The sequence below is a fragment of the Opisthocomus hoazin genome, chromosome 13 (assembly GCF_030867145.1).
Source record: "Opisthocomus hoazin isolate bOpiHoa1 chromosome 13, bOpiHoa1.hap1, whole genome shotgun sequence".
Classification (NCBI taxonomy): Eukaryota; Metazoa; Chordata; class Aves; order Opisthocomiformes; family Opisthocomidae; genus Opisthocomus; species Opisthocomus hoazin.
The window spans coordinates 20618181-20642039 of NC_134426.1; the positions used below are offsets into that span (position 1 = coordinate 20618181).

Here is a 23859-nt window from a genome sequence, read left to right on the forward strand (position 1 = left end):
CTGCTCAGTTGAAAATACTGTTCAGCTTTTTAAGCTGCCAATTTCATCTTTTCTCCTTGCACAAAAAATACTTGCACATGTTTTATTAATAAAACTATCTTATGTCTTTCATTGTCCAATGAATTGTTCAACAGTTTACCCTGTTAGAAGATTAGAGCTCAGTGCCCAGAAGAGTGATCACTTGATGATAACCACACCCTGTGGAGCTTTGCTGCCTCATTACTTTTCTTTTCCTTTCTGTCTATATTTTTGTTGGAACATGACTTGGAGCTACCTTGAAGTTGAAGCAGGGCAGGGGTGCAGAAGGACATTGCTTATATTTCATCAGCATTAAGTAATTGTGGCAAACTCTGCATGGCTGTCATGTTGCTCTGAAGCATCTGTTACTACTGAGATTTACACTACCTAGAATATTTCCTAGAACATTTATTATTGCTTACGTTTTTTGACAGAATGATATCTCTAAGAGCATAATTTTTATGTAGTTTTAGTTTCTTCTATTTACGCTGTCAGCTATGGCTAGGATTGAAAAATATATGTCTGCTGGGTCCTATTGTCATCTCTTTAATTATGCCTTTATTACTTCTCTAGTGAAATTGGTATCTATGCTTGTAAAGCTGGGAGGGAAGAGGATCTGAGTGCAGGCCAGGATTTGGAGGCTATTGCTGTGATCAAGCTTATAGTGTTTTTCTTCATCTTGGCTTCTGCCTTGATGTTCAGTACTGAGTATCTGTAAACAGCAGGAAGAGAACAGGCAGAGCCAAATGATGAAAGAAAGAGTAGCTGACTGACACAGCGAACTAAATTTTGGAAGTATTCCCATTTCGGAATTCTCTTGGAAAGCTTCAGCCTTCTTTTGACAGAAGACAGCAGCAGCATTGCAGTGGAGGTAAGTGTAATAGAAAACATGCATCTGGGGGATGTGGAATGTAGGGAAAAAAAAAGATGCAGATGTCCTGAATTAGTGACCCTGCAGTCTGTATGTATTCCCCATCTTTTTGTTAAACTCCAGGGGACCTTGTTACTGAATTTCTCAGTCACAGGAATCTCAGAACAGATGCTAGATGATAATATCCTTTCACATAAAAAGCTGCTGCTAAAGGAAGTCCATAGTGCCTACTTACTCAGCATGTTGTCTCACTTATGACAGGACTTGCCTTACAGCTGTGTTCAAGGGCTTGCCTGGGCCATTTGTCTACCTTTCTCTCTAAAACACTGTCTTCTGAGACCTCGGGTGGTAACAACTGCTGTGATCTTGTCTCTTCATAGACTGTCTACAGCAGATCCAGGTTTGACAATTTGAAGAGTATTTAATACACCAATAAAATAGTTTGTGTAATTGCTGATGTCTTCACTGAAACAACCTGATCATTACCTTAATCATTTTGCTTTATTTGCTTAACACACAAAATGCTTGTAGTATATTTATAATTGCTACTGCATTTTTATTTTTTTTAATGACCCAAGTGTTAACATTAATATAGGCTGTCAGCAGCCAACTTTCTTTTTCTGGTTTTAACTTTGGTTTATTTCTTCTCCCTGTGCTTAGTCATCTGTATTGTATTAGTGCTTATTTATAGATTATATTTTTCAGAGTACTACTTCTTGCTTTTGAGGTACAATATAAATAGTTTGCTCCATGAAACACCAATTCAGCAGCTTGAGGTGACTTAAAATACTTTACCCACACACTGCTTTTTCTATGCCCCTGTTCATGGAAAGTGCAGTGTGCTGGTGTCCTCTTACGAGTGTGGGACCTCTTGTATCCTAGCATCTGTCTGGAGCCAGGAAGTCAGAAGGGTCTGTTAATGGCATCTCAGCTCAGTGCTCTCTCTTTCTTTTTTTTTTTTTTTTTTTTTTTTTTAATCTGCCAAGGCATTATTTCTAGTATTAGTACTAACTATGTGGCAACTCAGAACCAGGCTTCTAGGAAGGTGTCTAACCCCAGCTGTGATAGACATGCATCATGCACGTTAACATCACTTTGTGCTAACCATTAACTGGCCATAAAGATAATATAAAGAATGCTGAGGAAAGACCTGACATGGCTAAAATGGCCAGCTGATCCTAACCTAGCATTAATAAACAAGGACTTCAGAGCATTAAGCATAACTTCCATTCAGTTTTCAGCCTGGGTCTAGACTTTGGTTATGTAGGGCTTTGCAGGGGCCATAACGTGCTTTGAGGAAGATGATTAACATTGCCCTGTTTTCAGAGGTTTCAGTTTTTGAGCAACTGAACTCAGACACCTGGATCTCCTGGTGGAAGGTCTGTTGATCCTTTGAACTCTATTGCTTTTACTCCTGTAAGGTCCCAGGCATCTCAGATGTGTAGCGCTTAGTATTTGCAGCCAAATAAAGTATGACTCAACTTCTCTTGCTGTCTGAAGTTTTTTCTGTCTCCTTGAAGACTTGGCAGAATCCAGTTAAGGGAAGAATGTATGGAAGACTTGTATTTGAAACTTTAGAAAAACTGTAGCGGCATCCATCTAGCTTAAATGCAAAATATCTTGGTATTTTAACTGAAGGAGCTAGTAATAGGAAAAAGAGCCAAAGACTTCTCATTGTAGATGGCATTACTGTAAAAATAGTTTCAGGAAATACACCTTTTGCTTATTTTTTTCATACAAATACTGCCGCAGACAAGTATACTGGCAAAAACATTTGCTGAACCAGCATAATAGGTGAATATTTCACTAGACATTTTTCTCACCCTTCCAATAATTAATTTCTAATGCTTATGCTTATTCAGGAAAGGAAACGTTGTATGTCTGGTGAAAAATAGCTGCTGTTTTGCTTGCTGTGTTTACTTGCTCATGAACAAACTATACCCTTTTTTTCTGTGTAACTTTTAATTCGGAACTTGTTTGTACCTGAAGGAGTCTCGAGAAACAGAAGGGAAGTTTGCGTTGTTGCTTACAGAATTTATTTTTTCTTCCACCTGTACTTTTCAGCACCACTTTCTCATATTCATTGAAAGTGATATATTTCTCTGCCATAGTCTGTTTAAAAATGATAATTTAAAACCCCCTTTTGTCTCTGATTAAGAAAATACAATTCTTTTGACAGGTTCTGTCAAATATTCTAAAAGGGCTAAAGGAACAAACTGCCTTTCCACTAACACACTTTTTTTTTTATTGAAGGGTAAGAATATTTTTACTGAATCACAGGTAATACATTCACATGAGAACTGTAGCAGAGATGAGTGAAAATCTTCAGCATGTAAGAAGTGGGGCCGTAACAGGAAAGGAGCAATCCCTGTTCAGTGCCCTGCTGAAACTGAAGCATGCTAGTTCTCACAGTCCTGACGCGGGCAGTTGTGTGTGGAGAGCTGAGGTGGTCAGTAAGAGTCTTGAGATTAGCATCAGGTAAATTTGAACAAGGATCTTAATGCTGAAAAGAAAAACAAAGATAACGAAAATAAATGTCTTTTAAGCCACTAGAGGAAAGTTCAGAAAATGCTGCATTTCGAACAGTAGTTAAATTGTAAATTGAATAACTGAGCTGCTTCTGTGATATTTAACAATAAAAGCAACAATACATAAATCCCACCTGCTGTAATTACTGTCTTCTTACCATGCCAAAAAACATGGACATCTTTCTGAAAGGGACCAGAAAATCCTCGTGGGTTTGGGAGAAGGGAGAGTAGTGCACAGAGAAGGAGAGGCGGTTTTATTTTTGCTGTATGTGTTTTTCTTGTAGTCCTCCTCTTGCCTCTTCTGATTTATATAATTAATAAGTTAATATTTCCCCCTTCATTTGGCTGTCCTGCTGCTGTAGGACATCTTTCAAAATGGCTTTTTAAGAAGAATATAAACAGCTATATTAAGACTGGTTTGCTTGTTATTAAGGTTTGAGTAGTGGATGCTAACTTATGCAGAGCAGTTTAACTTCCAGTACATCATTAATGAGATTGCATTCTGTATCCTCTTATTTCACAAGGCACAGATATGTCTTCTTATCTTAGGAAAAAATGATGAGCTGGAAATGGCTTCTCTACTGTATGATGTTTTATGCTATTCAATCCAAATTCAGTCTTCACTGCAAGTTTTGTGTGTGTTTGGGGTTTTTTTATATTCAAAAAGTCTATCTGCTGTCTAAAGAGCGAGAGCTTGAGGGACTAAAACCTGAACTAGTCAGAATGTATTTGCTAGTAACTGGAATAAAACTCTCTTCCACTGTGAACAAGTAAATCACCAGAGTGAAGTACAGAATTGTGTGATATCATGACTATGTCATGGAAAATTAAAAAAACCCAAATGCACCCAAAACAACAAAACAAAAAAACCCCTAACAACTGGTGGCAATCTGGGGCATAGGTGTTTAGTGTCAGCTGATGGGACTGAGGGATGTTGAGGGTGAGCCATCTAATGGCAACCCATTTCCCACAAGGCACACAAGGCTTATTATTGATTTTCTTGATTTCCCCCCTGGTATCAGTTGACTTGGTGTTTTTGTCATTAGTATCAGTAGGACTACTTAAAAATCTGTGCTGTTCAGATATGCTGATCTCTGCCAAGTGAGTTATTTGCAATGTTGGAAGCTGTGTTTGAATGCTATGTGAGATCTCCCCTGCTAAACTGTGCGCAGGAGAGAGTGAGTGCTGAAGCCAGTAGCTACCATTAGAGCGAAAGCTTACAAACAGTGACTGTGCTGGTCTGAAAACAGCCTGAAGATGCTTATCTATCACCTGAAGGACCCAACTATGCCCTACAACACTGCCATAAGTAGATCTAAAAATTTACTTCTGCCAGATAAAACAGCCCACAGTAGTCAGCCTCTTTAGAATGCAGTAGCGATTCAAAAGAGATGATGGGGAAAATGTTGCTTGTTGTGATGGACTGTCCTTTTGTTTTAACATGCCCTCTTCCCCCAAGTAACTGAAACTCCAGTTATTCAAAAGCATACGGACATTTGTCATTAAGCCTGGCTACTTTCCATGCAGTAGTTTTGGGGTTTTACTGAATTTTATTACAGTTATGTTTAAAAATTATAATGGTGCTGTTTGACGGTGGTGCAGCTAATACAGTATGTTGAGAGGAGGAGAGTACTAGAACTCGTCAATTAATCTCTTGGGTTATGGTATCATAGTAGTAACAGTGGGAGAAACATCTTGCTGTGTTTGAAGATTGCATGAAATTAGAGCATAATCAAATATAGCAGCTGATGGTTTTTCATGGAAAAATTCTTGCTTGTATTTTTCAGTACCACCAAAGGTGATGTAATTTGCTACTATGGAAACAAAGGAGAGCCAGAACCTGTTTTCCTAAATCCTGGTAGGTTTTCTACAGAAAGGTCTGAATATTACCCTTTATTATTTTAAAGGAGTCAGAATGGAGCTGTATTGCTCTAGTAATTTAGCTATTTAAGCATTGTCTTCACTAACTTTTTCTTTGCATTCTTTAGAAGAAAAAAGTTACATATCCTTAAATTTGTTAAAGTATTTACTAATAAATCACAGTAACAACTCAATAGTTCATTAAAAGCTTCTATCCATGTTAGTGTACCCACTTGCACTGCCGTTAGTGGGATGTTCCTTCAGTAACGATGACTGAAGGACAGAAGTCTGTCTCGAAAAATGGAATTTTCAAAGGTTCATGGACTCGACCCGAACTCTCCGTACCCAGCAGTGTTTAAGGACACAGTGTGACTATGCTTCCGTAGGGACAGTGTTGGGTGGGGGTAGGGAATTTATCTGTCTTATCAAGTGGCTTGATTTAAAATATTTAAAATCTAGTCCTTTGCTAGCTATCTACATAGAACAGTACTCCAGAATCCATCACCAAAAAGCCAATTTAAATGGACAAGGACAGGTAAAAGGCTCTGAGCAGTGCAGCTGGTTAATAACAGTTAATGACAATGGCTTATTTTGCCTGATTAGGACAATGGTCCAAGTGTTGCTGCCAGCAGGCAAATAGTTACTGTAGTAAACAACATGAATTCTTGGAAACAGCTGTTAGATTTTGCACAGCTACAAGCACAAAACAGGTTTTAAGACAAACAAACAAGCAAAAATTTAACATCTGGCCACTTGTTGAATGAGAAACTGAATCACAAATTTTGGGTGTCTGCAGACTGTAGCAGAGGTAATTCCGGTCTCCACGTTTCAACAACAGAATTCTTTTTTTATATATGTGGCTCTCTTTAGGGAGAGCCGAGGTTTGCTAGTCTTTGTGCTTACTTGTTTGGATTGTGGTGAGAAATATGGGATACCTCTAAAGAGAAAGCTCCTATTTGTCATCGAATGTTGCTTTGCAGTGGTTTTCAAGAGTAAAATCAGGCAAAAATAAATTATGATTAATACAGCTAAACTGGAAAAGACTAGACTGCAAAAAATTACATAGTTCTGTTGTACCTTTTTCACAGCCTAGCAAACCAGAGGTTAAAAGTAACTGCTGCAAATATGAATTAGACTAAAACTGTCAACCAAAGTACTGTGTATTAGCAGAGAGGAGCGTGCTTAAGCACAGCCCAGTAAAGATGCATGGCTGCTGTAGTCTTCTGTTTAGGAGCGGGGCATGTGTTTCATAGCATACCTGCTGATAAAGATTACCTGGGGAATCACTTAAATTGCATTAAAATTTGTGTAATCTGTAATGACAACTGCAAATCACCAGTGTACCATTTGCAATTAAATTGATATCCCCCCAAATGTTATTTAGTATGTATGTAGGTGCTATGCAGCTGGAAGTGGTCCACAGGGACTGGTCTGTAAACACTTCATTGTTACTGCTTTTTAATCTTAATCACGTAATGTCCTTATTACAGGTTTCATTAATTTCATGACCTGTAAAGCTTGAAGGGTTAAAGTTGCTTTACAGAAATAAACTCAACAATATCATGATTATGAGTTATTTTGTGCTTAGGTTATGTAATACCCTCATGTTTCTATCTGTGTTGTGTTCTGGAGGAAAAAAAAAGCTTTGGTACTTCACCTGATTTCACCCCACGGTGTACATTGTGTTAGTAACAGTGATGAAAATCTCAAATTCAGCTAATTTTATTATACTTAAAGCAATGATGCTGTGAATTGGGTGTTTGGGAGGGGGGGGTTCTGGTTGTGTGTTGGTTTTGTGGGATTTTGCCCCCTAATAAAACATTCAGAAGTAGTGGTCCAGATGAGTTGTTGAGAAATGGTTAGGTTATTTTATTATGAGTTACACACCTAGGAGACTCTTACTGTCTGAAGGGGTGTTGTATTTATTTTATCCCATCATATACATCTTTGATATATACAGTTTATTGACCTCATTTAGTTTTGAAGCAAAATGAAAGCTAGCAATAGGATGAATAACCAGATTATCATAAGAGATTTGTGATGAATTTGCTGATAGCATTTGTTTCTGTCCCTCAAACTGTGAGGGATAAGATAAACATGAAGTTATTTTTTGCGTAGTATGTGAGTTAATTTTCTTTGCTTCAGAGCTTAATAAGTTCTCTGGGGTTGGGTGGGGTTTTGTATGTGTAGGAATATATGGATTGAGTAATGCATTGTTGGATACACCATGGAAGAAACTTCAGTATGGGAAGCAACTTTTCACAGAAGTGGTCGAGAGAAGTCAAGACCTTACCAAAGAAGAGTTGGTGCAAGAGCTTCTTACAGTGATGAATAATCAAGAGCCGTAAGAACACGATAGCCGGAGTTTACTTAAAATGCAATATGACTAGTTTAAAAATTGCAAACTATTTTGACAGAAAAGAAACTTTTGCTGTATATTAATTGAAAAAAAAGCTGGGTAATGAAGGGCAAAAGTAGTGTTCTTTCTCTCCACAGAGACTGACTTTCAATAATATTGACTTTTAAGCAGCAGACACTGTAAACATTATTACTGCAGGCTTAGTACTTGTAGACTGTACACTGATTTCTCTGTGCTCTTTTCTTTTAAAGATTGCACTTCTCTTGCTAAGGGTAATGAGTGCAAGGCAAGGGATGTGCAAATTGCTTGCTGTAAGCTTTGTGGAGGCCAAGAGTGGGGTAAGGTTTAGTTTCTTCCTGCGCACAGAGTAAGCACTTGTTTACATGAGCAGGTTTGTGTTAGTAGCTTCTCCTATTCTGTACTGCTACCCAGAGTAGACACAGGGGGTGGAGAAGCAAGCCGTCTTCCTCAAAAGTGCAATAATTTTAGGCTAAATAGAGGAAGGAGATAAGGAAGTATTTGCACAGTTCAGCTGTAGGCCTCTGGTCAAGGAAGTTCCCAACGCATTAGTGTGAGTACCTAAGTAAGGTTCCTGCACTCTCTACTGGCTACACAGTGAACTTGAGCCCGTAGCTAGATGTTTAGAGGTAAAGGAAATTGATACTATTTAAATGTCCAGACACAGAGCAGGGTAAAGGAGGTACTGTGGTCTAAATTCATATCATTGCTTACTGTGCAATAACTTTCATGTTTGGCCTGACTTCTACCTGCCTGGAAGGTGATTTGTGTTGAAGCAAAGCTGTTTCTGATATGTAGATCCAATTTCCTAGTTTTATCAGTCAATTTTAATGCCAACATTGATGTTTGTGGCATTTTTTCAGTGGTTCAAAATAAATGTTTACGTAAGAACTGAAAACATCTGAGCAATGAGTAGTAATTGGGAAGTCTGCTAAGCGGTCTTGATTACTTTTTTCATCTGATACCAGATCAAGTGATTTTTCAAAAAATTTTTATCCTTTACCTTTCACTAGTAAAAAGGTATAAGATACAGTACAGTCCAAATGATCTTCCCTTAATATTCAGTAATTGAGTGTGATATCACCTGAAATAATCGGACTATAAAATGGAAATATTTACTTACAAAAAGCAATATTTAAAACTACGTCTGTAATCTTTCCAAAGCACACTTCAAGATGAAATTATCTTTTCATAACAAATGTGAACACGTTGATATGCACTAGCTTTGAAGTTTCTTAAAATATCTTACTGCATATTACTTTATGATCACTTTGTGTGTGTTACAGGAATTAAGTGGGTGCAATGGTTGGTGGTGGAGTAGGAGATAGAAGCTGACACTTCTCACAGGCTGAAGGGCCCTGGCATGCACTTTCTCTGTTACATCGTGCTACGCTCCAGCCGTGTGCCCAGTACAGGAATGGGAAGAGCTTAGTTGCTCTGTTCACACTAGAATTGCACCTATTCTTGCTTCTCCCTGAAACACCCACAGGTGCTCTTCACCACCACCACAACAAAGAAAATGATCCCAGTTAGGTGTAAAGGTCAGTTACAGTATAACAAACTGCACAGTCTCCTCTAGAGATCAGGATGAGCTCTGAAAATGGCGTTGAATTGATCAGTCTGTTCTGCCCTCTTCCCCAGCATTCACTGTACAGCTGACAGGCTGCTGAATTATTCTTTTCTAGGTACAACTGGGTCTGTGCTAGGAGGCAGAAATGGGATTTTTTCTTGAAGGTGGAAGCATCTTAAAGATCAAACACACAAAACTGCTATAATAATAGTTAAATTGGATGTTAATAAGTAAAACTGGAATCTTGGCTAGCATTTGAGAGTATGTTCTGGTGATGTGAATGGAAAGGCAGGGATGAGGGTTGCTGCAGAAACCTTTGTGACCTTAGCATCTCTTCTGTGGCATGCTGACACTTGTTTAATGACAATAAATGAATCTTGATATGCTTTATAATGAAATTATGTTTCTAAATATCTTTCAAGCTTTGATAAGGATATATGTCAAGAGATTTGGGCACAAGCTCACCTTGTCCTCGGCTGCATCTTCACGAATTTTATTTTAAGGCTTGTCCTAGGTATATTCCAGGTATTGCAAGCAAGATCGAAGAAAGCAGAGAGGTCTTTGACAGAAAAAGAACTAACTCCTGGAGTCTAACTGAAAAAATGCTGGTTTATGTGATGTGCCTCAAATTACTTGATCATTAATGTTTTAATTGAAACTAAAATACAGGAAGACAAAGAATAACAAGGAAAGTGGCAAAACTTGTCAAGATATGAAAAAAATTCTTAAAGTGAAACAAAAATTCAAGACCTTGAAAGAGTCTCTATGGGAAAGAACTTACAAGCTGTTTTATCTTCGGTTTTCCTCATACTTGAGTTTTGAACACAATTCACACCTTTGTACTTTTGGAAGAGTGATTGTTATTTATCAACGACTCAGTCAACACAGCTTGGTTCAAGAGGGATTAGTGTGTTAATATTGGAGAGTTGTTGTTGTTGTTACTTTACTACTTTTTTTTTTTTTCCAGTCAGTTACCAGACCCTGCGATTGAAGACCAAGGGAAGGATTATATACGTCCTATATTGAACAAGTATGCAGCTGTATGTGTTCGTTGCCCAGGTTATGGAACAAGGTAAAAATTCATAGCCAGAAATAGATGTGTACTGGATCAAAGCATATCTCGAATCAAAATTATGCTGCTCTAAGTTTCAACTCCATAGTGACTGCTTTAAATTTGTTCAGATATTAATCAAGTATAATTCAGTAAACTACTTCCTTGATCAGTATTCTGGTGTCTTAGATTTGCTACTGATGAGCATTTTAAGCACACATTGTGGTTCCCCTTTGGTGGGGAGTGTGACATAGCCTCAGTTCATCCAAGACAAGATAATACGGTTCTCCTGGTTCCCCAGTGTAGCAGCAGATCTGACCACCTCTTAACTTTGATCTTACCAAACCATCAAAGCTTATCAAAGCTTTCAAATCATGTTTTTAGCAGAAAAACACAATTATTTCTATATCTGAGGAACCGCAGAACACATTTCCAAGAGTAAGAATAGTTTCATCTGCATAGCTAAGTTGGGGGTTTCTTTAGGCGTGTCATACTACTATGTAGCTGCCGTTTTCCTACATTAAAAACCTATTACTCTTGTTCAAAAGAACACGTATTTCCAGTTTTCCCATAACTGATGCTGCTGTTTTTACTGAGAGATTCTCATTTTCTGCTCAGACTGTTCTACCAAAGGTGCAAGAAGAATAGAATAATGCAATCCATCTTGCATTTAATCCTTGATGGGACAAAATTATAGGTGAACCCTGTTGCTGCTGGGAGGGAATTCCTGCTCTAGAAGACTGCCAGCAATTTTGTCGTACTGGTCTGGCATGGTCAGCCATAGCACTTCCACTATAGAGAGGTAAATTGATAAGCAGAGAGCACTCACTTCTCCAAATATTTGAAGTTGGTATTCTGAGAAAGAAATCACTGCAGAAACTGATTATGAAATGTATTCAAAGAACATTTTAAATACGGGATAGCAAAGACTTAAAATGGTAAAGAAGCATCTTCTTGCCCTTGCTTCACAGGTTGCAGTCTAGCTGTTTCAGGGAAATAGGGAAACACAGGTAACTTCGCATACCTCTTACTGGTGAATTAACACTGTATTTCAAGTCTTCCCTGCTACTATAATTGTATGCTCACGCTTATCAATGCTTAGCAACATGGCTTAGTGAATAGAGATTGCTAATTAGGCCTCACGATATTCATCTGAAGAAATAAAGCACGCTTTCATACGAGTGAACAACTGTGAGATGACTTGGGGAAGGCCACCACATCAGGGTGGTGGAAAACTTCTACTTCTGTCAGTCCTCTCTCTGGCAGGGTACTGCGGTGCCCACAGAGAAGTGACAGCTTACACGTGACAGAGTGACGTAGATGCAGGAATGGAGTCTGCTCTTCAGGAGAACAAACTTCATCTTTGAAAAGTTCGTAGAGAGAAAAAATTTTCTGAGATCATGTATCAGTGTCCTATGATAATAATTGACAATGTTTAAATTTCAATGAGCAATTGATTTGAAAGGGAAGAATGAAAGAGTACTATTGATATGAATAACCCATCAGGGTACGCATAGGCTGTGAAGAAAAACTTGGGTTTATACTACTTCTGAATGGAACACTTGGCACTATAAAAAAAGTTTAATATTTTATCGTACCCTCTGTAAGTGAGCAGCTTTGCGTGTCAGCCACTGCCAGTGCAACAGGGAGTCGGAGCAGTGGAGTGGCAGATGAAGGGACTGAAAATGCCCATTTGAACTTGCCAGGAGGATTTCTGCCCTGCTGGTGTGCTGATGATGTGGTCAAGAAAAAAAGAGCTAATACCTTTGGGGATGAGGGATGGGACCCTGCAAATTTATGGAACGGACACAAGGCTTAACCTTCTACCCTTGTGTTGTTTCAGGACTAACACGGTCGTTCTCATTGATTCAGAAGGATGGGTTACTTTCACAGAGCGCAACATGATCAATGCGGATGTCAACCAGTGGAAAACAAGCACCTATGAATTCAAACTGCACACTTAGCAACTTTCCATCTGAATGGTTTGTAATAAGAGCAATGAGAGAACAAGCCATTAAGCTCTAGTAATTGTTTTGTGCCAGCCTCCACAAGCTAAAAATAGCAAGGAAAGCAAAAGTTTAAATTAACTGGCAGCATACTCTATCAGGCTCACAAATACATTGAATAAAACCTAAAGGAGAAACGGTTTTTACGTTAAGTAGCAACTTATAATCAGAAATAAATTTTAAAATACTGCTCTGCCTGCAGGGCAAGGCTTTCTTTGCTCAAGACAAAGTAATTGGGTTTTTTGTGGGTGTGGGTTTTTTTTTCTTTTTAAAGATGTTTTTTAGTAGACTTTTAAATGTGCTTTCAGTTCAGAGGCGGGGAAACATTTGCTGCTGTTATTGTTCTACCTGAAGGCTTTACCGCACTGCTTTCGCTTCATCACATGCTTTTAAGATTGTATAGCTGATGCCAGTGTGCATTAAACGAATGTATGTTATTTTTGTAGTATTAACTGATTCAGTAATGCTTAAACTTTTCAGCAGTGCCATGGTGCGATGTTCTGCCTGGGGAGGGCAAAGCAGAGGGGATTCTTTACATTTGTTTTCCTACAGATAGTACAGCAATACATCTTATTTCTAAACTTGATTTGAGAGGAGATAGGAAATAACGTTCAGTTTCAGTTCAGCTTTACTCAATAGAAACTAAAAAAATCATAGGAGCAGGCTTGCTTATCTTTGACTGGAATAAAATGATGTATATTGTGACATCTTGTTTCCTGATAGTCCAATTAGCCATATTGGTTTTCTTCTTTTCTTCCTCAGCAGGCAGGTAAGGAGGAAGTATCTGTTTGCAAACTGAAGCTAAGTATGAAGTCTACATGTATCAGCTGTTCATACATGTGTAATTTTGGCTTTATTTATTGTATAATGTGTCAAACTGGAGTGACTGCTCATAGATTTTTAGTAAAAATAGCTATTTGTTGTAAGGTGACATTATTGCAGTCTTTATATTGCTGAAAAAGTTGGACATTGAGATGCACTTCGTATGTTCTAACATCTGTGAATTAAAAAGCTATTTAAATGCATGCTTTTTTCAATTATTCAGTGCCACTGTAGGTGATAGAAGATTCTGGCTAATATCAAGATATTTTAAAACCCCAAGTTATTTTCCTGCTACTGGTGTTCTGTTTTGACTTACTTCTGAATAGTGAATAGTGAGTGAATTCTGAATAGTAAGTTAATAATGGATTACTGCTATTTTTATATACATATAAGCTGAATGTATTCTTTCTACAAGCCTCTGGGTATTAATTATTACAAAGTAGCAAGATTTCTGATACTATTTGCAAAGATGTGCAACTATTCTCCTGTACTCAAGCTTGTGTGTTCAAGCATTCTCACAAGTGTGTGTGTTTGCGTCTGATGGAGGAAGCAGTAAATTCGACTTGCCATCGAGGTGAAGTACTGTGAAAGGCCATTCCCAGACTAATTGCCAGGAGATGCTAAAGCAGTATTTAGTCAGCTATGTCCTTTGTATTTGCATATTTAAATCGCTTCTAGATAGCAGGACTGCTTGCATGACTCGTCACAGGTTGTTCAGTACTATATAAATGACTTGTTGACCACCTCGATTGCAAGACGATCAGTATGATCTTGTCGGGTTGTACGTGGTTTCAGACTCAGCCTTCCAGACTCTTTCTGAGCTGTAGGAAATGGTTAGCCCTTTTTTATTTTTGATGGCTGTTTAAATCATTTATTTGTATGAATAAAAATGTTACCGTTAAATGCACAGAAATAGCCATAGCTGTCTTAAATTTGAATTTGACAACTGCATATTTAAAAACACAACTTGCCATTGATGGCTTGCTCCTACTGAGAGTTTGCGTATCAGACTTTTTTGTATCTTCAAAAAAATCACCAATGTAGATTTAAATAAGACATTATCTTAGACATTACCAAAATGGCAAGCAAAATGCTTGTGTGCCATTTCTTGCTACAAGCATTTATAAACTGTTGTTTTATAATAGTTCTGTAATAATGAAATTTTTTTCTTGTTTTTTATGTATAGGCAAAAGAAAAGCAAGTCAGAGCTTAGATGTAAAACCAGATGGTAGTAGTGTATTTTGCTTTGTTTGAATCGATTCTAAATCTGGGATTTGCTCTTTCTGATGGTTAAAATAAACAAAGAACCGATATCTCTAATGTTATTTTTTTATAATGTCAGAATACTTAATGAATTGAGCTGTTTTTAACTTCTTTGGAAGCTTATGAGAGTTTTGCCGTTGGCTTCAGTGGAAACAGGATCAGGGCTGCAGTGCAGACACCAGCAGATGGTGCTTGTCCATAGAAATGATCAGGTATTCGTGAAGTGCATAACTTACTGTGTGCTGATTTGCAATGAATTCACTGGAAAGAGTAAACTGTAGTTAAAGTTAACAGAGTATTTTATTTTTATAAAAGTATTTTTAAAAATAAAAGGTTTTTAAAAATATCCATTTTAAAGGATATAAAGGGGAAAAAAGTGTTTATAGGAAACTGTTGCATGGCCTTCTACTAAGATTGCTTACATATAACATCTTTTCAAAGTCACAAATTTGCAAGAGATTTTAGTTTCGTGTCTTTTTTCTATCAGAATGGTAGTGGAAGATATTTTAAAATAACTGTAGAAACGGAATTGTATTTTTTGCTTAAATTTGTTTCATAATTGTTGTTTAAATGTGTGTTCAAAACTAGAATCAGAATAAAGTCAGTCTGGTGATCAGTCTTTGTCAACATGAATAGATTGTGCATTTTTGCACATAAGTTTTTTAATTTGTCTGTAACTATGTGATAAGGTGAAGTAAGATCTTTCACGAGGTGTTAGAAATGGAAGAGCTTTAAGTCCATTTCTGGTACTTAATACCTTGTTAAGATTGCTGTATCTTTCTGGGGCTCTCGTTTGTTTTTTGTTGGTGTGTTGTTTTTTTAATTCTGTGCTGTTGCATGATTATACTGACACAAGACATGGTTATGTCTTCTCCAGGTAAGAAATTGGAAAAGACTTCTATAAAGCTAATAATCCAGGTTTAGGGCATTTTGCTTTGTTTTTCAGGTTAGTAAACAATGCATTGACTGGAATGCTCCTAGATGAAGTGTCACAGTAATCAATTCTCTGAAATACTCTCTACCTTCTGACGAGTGGTATGTGCCCACCATCTCCCCTCCAGAAAGCGAATGTCCCCTTGTTACTAGCCCTGGTTGGATTCCATTCCAAGCACAGCAAGATTGGGTAGAAAGCATAAAGGTTCTCAAACACTGAATGTCTGAAACGGTGTCTTGAGCACCTCTCTTCCTGCCATGACTTCAGGGTGCTTGGAATCTGCTTTCTCCCTTGCAGACTGGAGTGGATCCTTCAAATCTTAATACCAGAATGTGCCAAGCAAGCCCTTAAAGGAAGAGGAACTGGCATATTCTTGTCTATGAAATGGTGGAGCCATCTCAGAGCTAGTTTTAGTTTTACAGGCAGTGACCCTTTCAAACTGAGTCACTTTGAGAAGACAAGCAAATGGTATTGTCCTTTTTAAGGTGCCAACCCAAATGAAATCTAAGGGAGTTCCCAATATCTGCAAAAAGAAAAGCTTTATGAACTCATGAGCCTCTAAAGTTGTTGCTGTCAATTCTTGTCTGTAAAAAAAGATAAATTTGGTCTGGGTTACTGGTCGTGAAATTAGGTGGTTGCATCAAATGTTTGTGGCAAGAGAAGTTATTAATTATCAGGCATTTTGAAAATTAGTGCAATGATAAATATATGTTGAAAGTACTTTGAGGGGCTCAGGTTCCCCTCAAAAATGGACATAATCACAGCAGAGATACAGTACAGATAATAGAAAGGGAAGAGCAAAACTAATGCATCCTCAGTGAAAAGCCAGAGCCTCACAAAATGCTGCTGAAGGGTAAGAATCCAGATTCACTGTGGAGAAAGTCTGGATCTTGGGCAGACCTGACACTCTCTTGTTACACTGTGTTGAGACTACCGTGATGTTCTGCCATACCTGGACACTGTGGTGGAGATGTCTCATCTCCCTGTTATCAGTAGCTTTTATTAAATACACACTGAACAGACCAGAGAATGAATTAGGCCTTTGGAGGTCCTCACAATGTTCAAAGCTTAACTGATACTTCTTGTTACAAATGAAATATACCAAACTATATATTCAGACAAAATATTGATAAGACTTGGAATACTGTTTTCATATTATTATAATGAAATGAGCAATTTCAAGATGAATTGATTAAATACTAAGCAGTAATAAGGCCATAATTAAAGCATCTTACATTTCAAATTCAGCGTGAACAACTTAAATAATGCACACTTATGGCTTAGCAAGAATCCCTATTTATGTCTAATATTAGCGAGTAAGAATTAGTTTTTAATCATTCAGATTCATGTAATAGAACATTGCTAATGTTCTTCATCTGATTCATTTTCTGCAGAGAAGTCTTGTTGACAGCTACTGAGGATTTAGGAAATGATCTTACCTTGGTGAAAATAGAATCTGTATTGTAATCAGCTGGAAAGGTAACAGAATAAACTGAGAATTACATAACCCACCAGTATGCCTCATGCTGTGAAATGTAAGTGAGGGTGAACAGAGTGAAGAAAATGTTGACTATATAAAACGAACACACAAAGTAACTATCTCCAGAACATCCTGTATCAAGAACTTTGAAACAGAATGTAAAAGCAGTATCAAAGTACTCAAATTTACCATATCTTTTAAAACAGAAGGCATAAGGGCTGAACTTGGGATCATAGATGAGTGAGAAAAATAATTATGTGAACTTTCCTGTTGAGTAGGATAGGCAGGAACTGCAATCTGAAAGTCATAGGCAACATGACTAAGACAAATGCAGTTTCTGATTCACATTAAATTTTTGTGCCTTTGTACTAGAAAGATAAATAGAGAAAAACAAATGCAAACTGAAAACAGATCAGAAGTTGGAGAAATGAAGTGGAGGAGAAGGCCGTACTTCATGAAGTTAGCAGAGAACAAATAGAATGAAGAAAATGTGTTGTGTTGAAAAATGTTCGGAAGATTATCTGCAGAAGCTTGAATGGAAAAAGAGTGGCTATTTTACTAGTAGACAAAGATGAACTGTGTTGCTTTAAGACATCCAGGCTACATCAGGAATGTTTACTGGCACTCTGAGACCTGTATTCTAAACATGACGTTTTGTGTGGCCTGATTAAACTACTGTTTTATATAGAGAGATATAAATACATAATAGACTTCTAAATTATATATATAATATAGATTTACACATATAAAAATGTATTTACAAAGAATTTGGTGGAGAAATCAGATTCATCATCAGAATGGAATATCTGTTCTGATATAACTTGTATACAGCCATGCCAAAAAGGTCACTTTACATGGAGGATTCTGTAATGTATTGCTAGAGAATGCATGTTTTTAAATGTGGTTATAACACAAAGGAAAAATAAGCAGCAAGCAGGACTGCAAAGTTGAAGAATACTTGACAGTGACTTCAATGGAGGCATTAGATTTAACAGGTGAGTAAAACAAAATAGCCTCCATATTCCAAATATTTTTGCTAAAATGGCACCTTTTTCAGCGTGCATTTTGTTTCCATCTCATTCTGTGCTTTATGTTATTTTCTTTGTGTCTTTACTAAATATCAGCTTGAATGATCACAGTACTTATTAAAACTATAGTATTTGCGTTATTAAGTATTTGTCTCAGCAGGCAAAACCTTTATTTTTCCTAAAACATTACAAAAATGCCTGTGAAGTCCCGATCTCTCTCCTGAAGAGTTTGGTCTGGAAACAGCTTTCAGTGATGTATTCTTCTGATTTTTAAAAGTCAAGACAAACAGTCCCCCTCCCCCAAAAAATGAAAACCCACTAAACCTAAAGCTGCAAACCAGAACCACCACCCTGTGCACAGATTATAAAGCTTCCGCTGATCTGCTATGATTGTTACACAGGTATGGGATTTCAACTTCTTTAAATTATTTTGAATAGCATAGAAATAATTGTTAGGAAAATCATTTATGAAGAATACATTTTTATCAATGAAAATTAATAGGAAATGTAATGATGCTCCTGTATATTCGGTCTCTGCAGTTATGACGATGTAACAGTAACTGAAGAAAGACTCTAAATAAATGTATAAGCTGGCCTTTACGTGAGCACTTGGAAGCATATTTAGTCCTCATTTAACTTGCTCTGAATTAATAGGACTTCAGAACATTCTTGATAATTGTTATATGCTAAAGTATTCTCAGTAAAATGTTCTGGAACTGAGCTGGTTTTATGAAACTTTATTTTATGAGCTTGTTCTTTTTGTGGCCTCAGAGAAATGACAGTGCCTGCTAATGCAGTAAGGTGCCTTACAAGCTTGCGTCTGGTGACGGCGAAGTGTTTTCAATGGATCTCTGTGCTGAGGTGCCAGCCCTTGTAGGCACAGAGCCAGCCTTGGTCAGGAACTTACCAGATGGTGTAAACACATTGATCGCTTCTGTTCAGTGGAGGAAAGCACATCACTTTTCAGACATCAATTAAGATAGATTAAATAATAAACTGGAGAATATGTGGAGCCAGTAGTGTCTCTTCTTGTGGTACATTATAATTAGTATTCAATAATTGAGGCTTTTGCCTCTCTTTAAAAGAATATGCTCTTCCAAGAAAAAGGTGAATGAGAAAGCTAGGGTTGTTTTTTCTCCCTGTACTAGCTCTGCTGTGAGGAGCTACTGGGAATAACTACAGAGCCAAGGTCTTGGTCAAATGCGTTTGGCCATCTCATGTTTGTCAGGTCTCGCTTGAATGGCTGGCATTTAGAGAGGAATTAACTGTCCTTTCAATTACAGGTGACTCTACGTTAGTACCTTAGTTTGGTTAGTAGTGCCTCTGTGTGATTTTTCTGATAGTCCCTGTTTGCTGCGCTCTGGCTCACATTTCGGGCCAGCCTCAGATCACAGAGACTAGACTGTTTTCAGATGGAAGGGGACTGGTAGATGTGCTTCAGGAGTGTGCTAGGCAGGTGATAGTTTTAGCCTGAAGCAGAACTGCCCGAAAGGCATGTAGCATGGAGATTAAATACTCGGCACCGATTGTTTTGCTGCATAAATGTGCTCATGTTGGTCTATAGACGTAGCATGTGATAGATGTGTGTTGTATTGGTATCCTTGCAATATGGCAGTTGCAAATTTTTTTTTTCTTTAGCAATATATTGTGCCAGCCAAGTCTGAGTACTCTCTTGGTGTAGTATGTGTGTGTTTGGGCTGGCAAAGCAATCCCAGAATGGCAGTTACATTAAAAAAAAAGTCATGCCAGCACAGTTGTGCTTTCAGAAGTGTAACTTATTTTGCCTCTGTTGGGGAAAACAAAGGTACTGGCACTTACAGTTTTACTCATATAAATGCAACTACACCTGGCTTTTTGACAGCCAAAGATTATGCTCCTGATTCATGTCTGTGTGCCACCAGCAGTGTATATAGTAGACCAAGTTAAGGAATTGGAGCAACGGTTTCTTAGCTGTAGTTCACAGCAGACCTATGGAAAAACAAAGTACGCTTGATATCACAGGTTTGAATTTAAAACACTCTTATGTATAATGACTCGCAAGAAAACTTGCTGCTCAATACGAGTCAGTGGCTGGAGAATTGTAGGAGGAGCCAGAATGTCTAAAGTAGTAGTTGTCAATGGAGTACTACTAGAGCTCCTGAAAAGTAAGTAAAATTGACTTGCGGTGTTAGTTCAGCAGCTGAACGGTAGCATGTGGTAGAGATGCATGACATGAAAGCAGCCACAAGGCTTGCTCAGAGGATTTTGTTTTCTCTTGTGCTTGTCTTTACAAATAGCAGATAAATGTTATCTATTCTAGAAACGTGCTCTGAACTATTTGGATGAAAGGGCCTACAGAAAGTGCAGTATGAAGACTGGTATTCTGTCCCACATGGATGTTGATTAATTTTTTTCTGTAATACTCCCATAGATAAATTAAGTTTATTTAAGAATGCAAGACTTTCAGCCCTAGGAACAAGTTTGTTCTGTGTATCAAGAACAAGCAAGGGCAGCCTCCGTCACTGTACAATAGCACCAACCCAGGTCCAATTGGCAATTGCAGAGAATGTTCCTTACGAGTGACATGTGCAATCCGGTTTCTAACGTGAAGGTCACCTAGTTACTTAAAAATCAGCATCTTTTTTTTTAATCCAAATTTGGAGTATCTGTTTTTAAAAAAAAAAAAAAAAAAAAAAAAAAAAAAAAAAAAAACCAAAAAAAACAAACACCCAAAAAAAACCAACCCAAGCCACAAACAGAAAAGGTTAATTAAACCAAATTGGTCACAGGCAGATTATTGAATGTGGAGCTAAGTGCTCTCCTCCTGCCAGTTAGAATGGCATGGAACAGTATGCATATTGCAGGGTAGATGAGCGGGAAAGAGCCTTGCCATTGCCCATGTCCCATATTTGAACTGCAACTGAGACCACCTTGTAAATTTTCCACCAAAGTGGTGGTGGCTTTGATTGTTAAGAGTATACAGCAGACAGGAATTCAGATCTCCAGTGTTGTGCCCAGATACATTTATCACAAGGACATTTGATACATAAAATGTTTGAATACAGTGATAGAGTATTTTCGGTGGGAAGAAAACCTGGAACAGAAAATGACTTGTGGGCTGTAACAGGGAGCAGTTGTTACTTTTTATTTGACCTCTTAAACATCATATCCCACTAAGTAATACTTTCTTTAAAAAAAACGCCTGCCGCCTTGGACAAAATGCTAATAGCAATCTGAAACTTTAGAGAAGTAACCAGTTGGCTGAAATTTCTCCAACAGAGAAATCCGAACACAGAGGTGCTTCTGTAGATAACAGTTTAGTTTGCCTTAAATCTGTATGGATGCTAAGTGCAAGATTAGCAATTCCCTGGTACCGTAGACCTAGAGGACGTGTCTGCTTTGAGTATATTCTGTAGCAATCAACCACCTCTTGTGTCTTTAGAGGCCTGATCTGAGCTTGCTCATGGGGTCCCTTTGACATCTTTCCATGGCTGTCAGGTGATGACTGACAGAGGTTAGGTTGAGGAGAGCAGATACAAGTATACAATACAAGCAGATACCAGTTTGCCTTTTTTTTTTTCCCTCCTCCCTCTAGTTCTGCCTTAGTCAAGGTGCAATGGCAGTGCCCATTCTGCTGTATGACACCTGCTGTCTCCATTTAAAGATGTAATGGATTTATTGTTCTCTGGCAAATGAGACAGTTTATCTCAAAACAGAGAAAATCCCAACCCTACTGATGTCATGTTCTTTAAGCTTGTAACTTCGGTATCTACATGCGGAATCTGAATTCTCTTAATGTAATCGATGAGGAGGCTTATCTGCTTCTCTGAACGCTTAAGAACCTGCTGCTCCATTTTGTGGGTAAGCTACATGAGATGCCTGAAGTTAGATGTCATGAACCTTCTGAGGATTTTTTAATGAAGTCTGCATTATGTTTCCTTAGGGGGCACTTGATTTGATGCAGACTGTATTCAGACCAGGTCCAAACCAGAAATAAGTAATCTTTGTTAGTTTAGATGCTCCCATGTGATATAAATTATTCTCAGATTCATCCTTGGGGCACGAGAGAAATCTCATTGAACTCAACGGAAAAAATCCTATTGGATGCTGATTTAATATGAATTGCCCTTAATACAACTAAATGTAGTAAATCTCAAACAATTTGCACCACTTCTTACTGCTCCAACAGTCATTTTCCCATGAATCAATTCTTTTGATTTGTTGATTACAGTTTTTAATTGCACTTTACTTGATTTCTCCATGGTTGAGCGCTTTCTCAGACTACCACTTTACATAGCTGTATTTGGAGTGCTAGTTCAAAGCACAGAAGGCTGGGTCATTGCCACTCAGGTGCGGTGTGATCAGGTGCCAGGGAAGCAGCCTGCACACGAGCATTTCCCTGCTGGAGTTCAAAGCTGGGCTTTGCAGAGCTGCAGAGTGTGTGTACAGTCTGGAACCAGCCTGCCTCCCCCTTGCTGCCCACGGTGGCTGAAATGCGAATACTGTACACAAACTGTCTGCTGAATAGCACTCACAGTAAAAATGTGTCTGTTTTAATAACATTATGAAGGAAATCTTCTTTTTTAATATAGTTCCAGTTCTCGGAGTGTGAACCAGCACACTGTAGGCTGTAGCTAGTGTAACTCGGCTCCATTAATCTGGTCATTATTGTTTCCACCAGGTTAATACATATTGTAACATACACACAAATGTGTTTCATACCCAAAATCTATTTTATGCCTTGGTGATTAGTGTTTAAAGTGTCTTTAGAAAGGTAAGTCACATTAAATTTATTGTTTCACTTCTTCAGAAAGTAAAATACCTTTTTTGCAAAACAACTTATTTTACTGAAATAAAAGTAATGCAGGGTGAGCAAAATTTGTCTTCCAGTAGATTTCGCTGTTGGAACAGTAGAGTGTGTGCTGCAGCTACTCACGTTGTAACTAAGAATATGAAAGACAATGGCTCCACCTAATTTTCATTCCGATGAATGCAGCCTGCTATCTTTATTAGGAAGCTCGTAGTTGTTTTCCTTATAGGCTGGTTTTCTGTATCTTGTGTTGACAGCATTTGTTTCTGTCCAGCCCTCCTGTATCTTGTGTATGTAAATCTCCTTGGCATAGGAACTGATTTCTTTGCTGATGGGAAGGATAGTTCACAATATAATTGCAGATCCCGATTGCGCTATGCAGGTGGACCTCCATGCTTCTAGTCCAAGTGTCTGGATGGAAGATAAGGTTTTTGTGCATGTTTGGCAAGTCTTTCACCAGGAGTCCAGGTGATCAAAATTTTCAGGTAAGTTTGCAACTTGTCAGACAGCAGATCAGATTTAATTCTCTAGAGGTCACATAGGACTTCTGGGTTAAAAAATTAACTGTGATTTTAACATTGTTTTGATGGAAACCATTGTTTTGCTACTGGATTGTGAATCTTTTGTTTATGAAAAGTTAGAAGGATATTCCCCTGTATTGTCAGCATCTCAAAGAATCAGCTGTCGCATCGTTGCTTTAAGCTGTAGTATTATGATTCTCTGAAAACAGATGCACAATGGAAAAAACAACATAGTGGTTATCTTTTCACTTTCAAAGCACTGCAGGCATTTTAATTCTTCCAGCTCTGCACAACAGTCTGTGTTTGGGCCTCTTCTGATCCTAAGTGAAACGTAACTGTTTATGTACATACAAACTATTTAATGTATTTTCTTGCAGTGTGCAGTCTCTCAGTGCAATTATACAGTTACAGTCACATAAATGGATGCAAATGAGTCGTCTAGTTGCATTTTCATATACCCTTTGAAAGGGACAATCTTCTCCTGTCACAGTGTTAGCAATTTATGAGGTGATGTGACACAGCTAGTTTACAGTAAATGCCAACATCATTTCAAATTCTGTACTTAATCATGACATTTTTTTCCCCTTAGCTTTGAAGGCTGAAGCATGATGTAAATGGCTGTTTTGCAAACCCTGGTTATTTATTAAATATGCTTTCTGAAGTGGTTTGTTTTAAAATTAGTAAAAGCAGTCATAATTCAAAAACCACTCTAAAATAATGGCTTGAGTGCAGAAGCCTGTT

General features: G+C 37.8%; 1 protein-coding gene across 5 annotated transcripts in view; it reads left to right on the top strand.

Moving 5' to 3' along the window:
- Nucleotides 1-18413, top strand: part of TANGO2 (transport and golgi organization 2 homolog) — a 47068-nt gene extending 28655 nt beyond the window's left edge. For 4 of the 5 annotated variants that reach the window (XM_075434552.1, XM_075434551.1, XM_075434556.1 and 1 more), the window contains 4 exons: nucleotides 5205-5275; nucleotides 7468-7621; nucleotides 10192-10296; nucleotides 12119-18413. In XM_075434552.1, coding sequence (XP_075290667.1) covers nucleotides 5205-5275; nucleotides 7468-7621; nucleotides 10192-10296; nucleotides 12119-12239 — 451 coding nt within the window. In that variant the 3' untranslated portion in view covers nucleotides 12240-18413. The remainder of the gene's footprint in view (nucleotides 1-5204; nucleotides 5276-7467; nucleotides 7622-10191; nucleotides 10297-12118) is intronic. The other variant, XM_075434555.1, reaches the window with a different exon arrangement.
- The last annotated feature ends 5446 nt before the right edge of the window (nucleotides 18414-23859 follow it).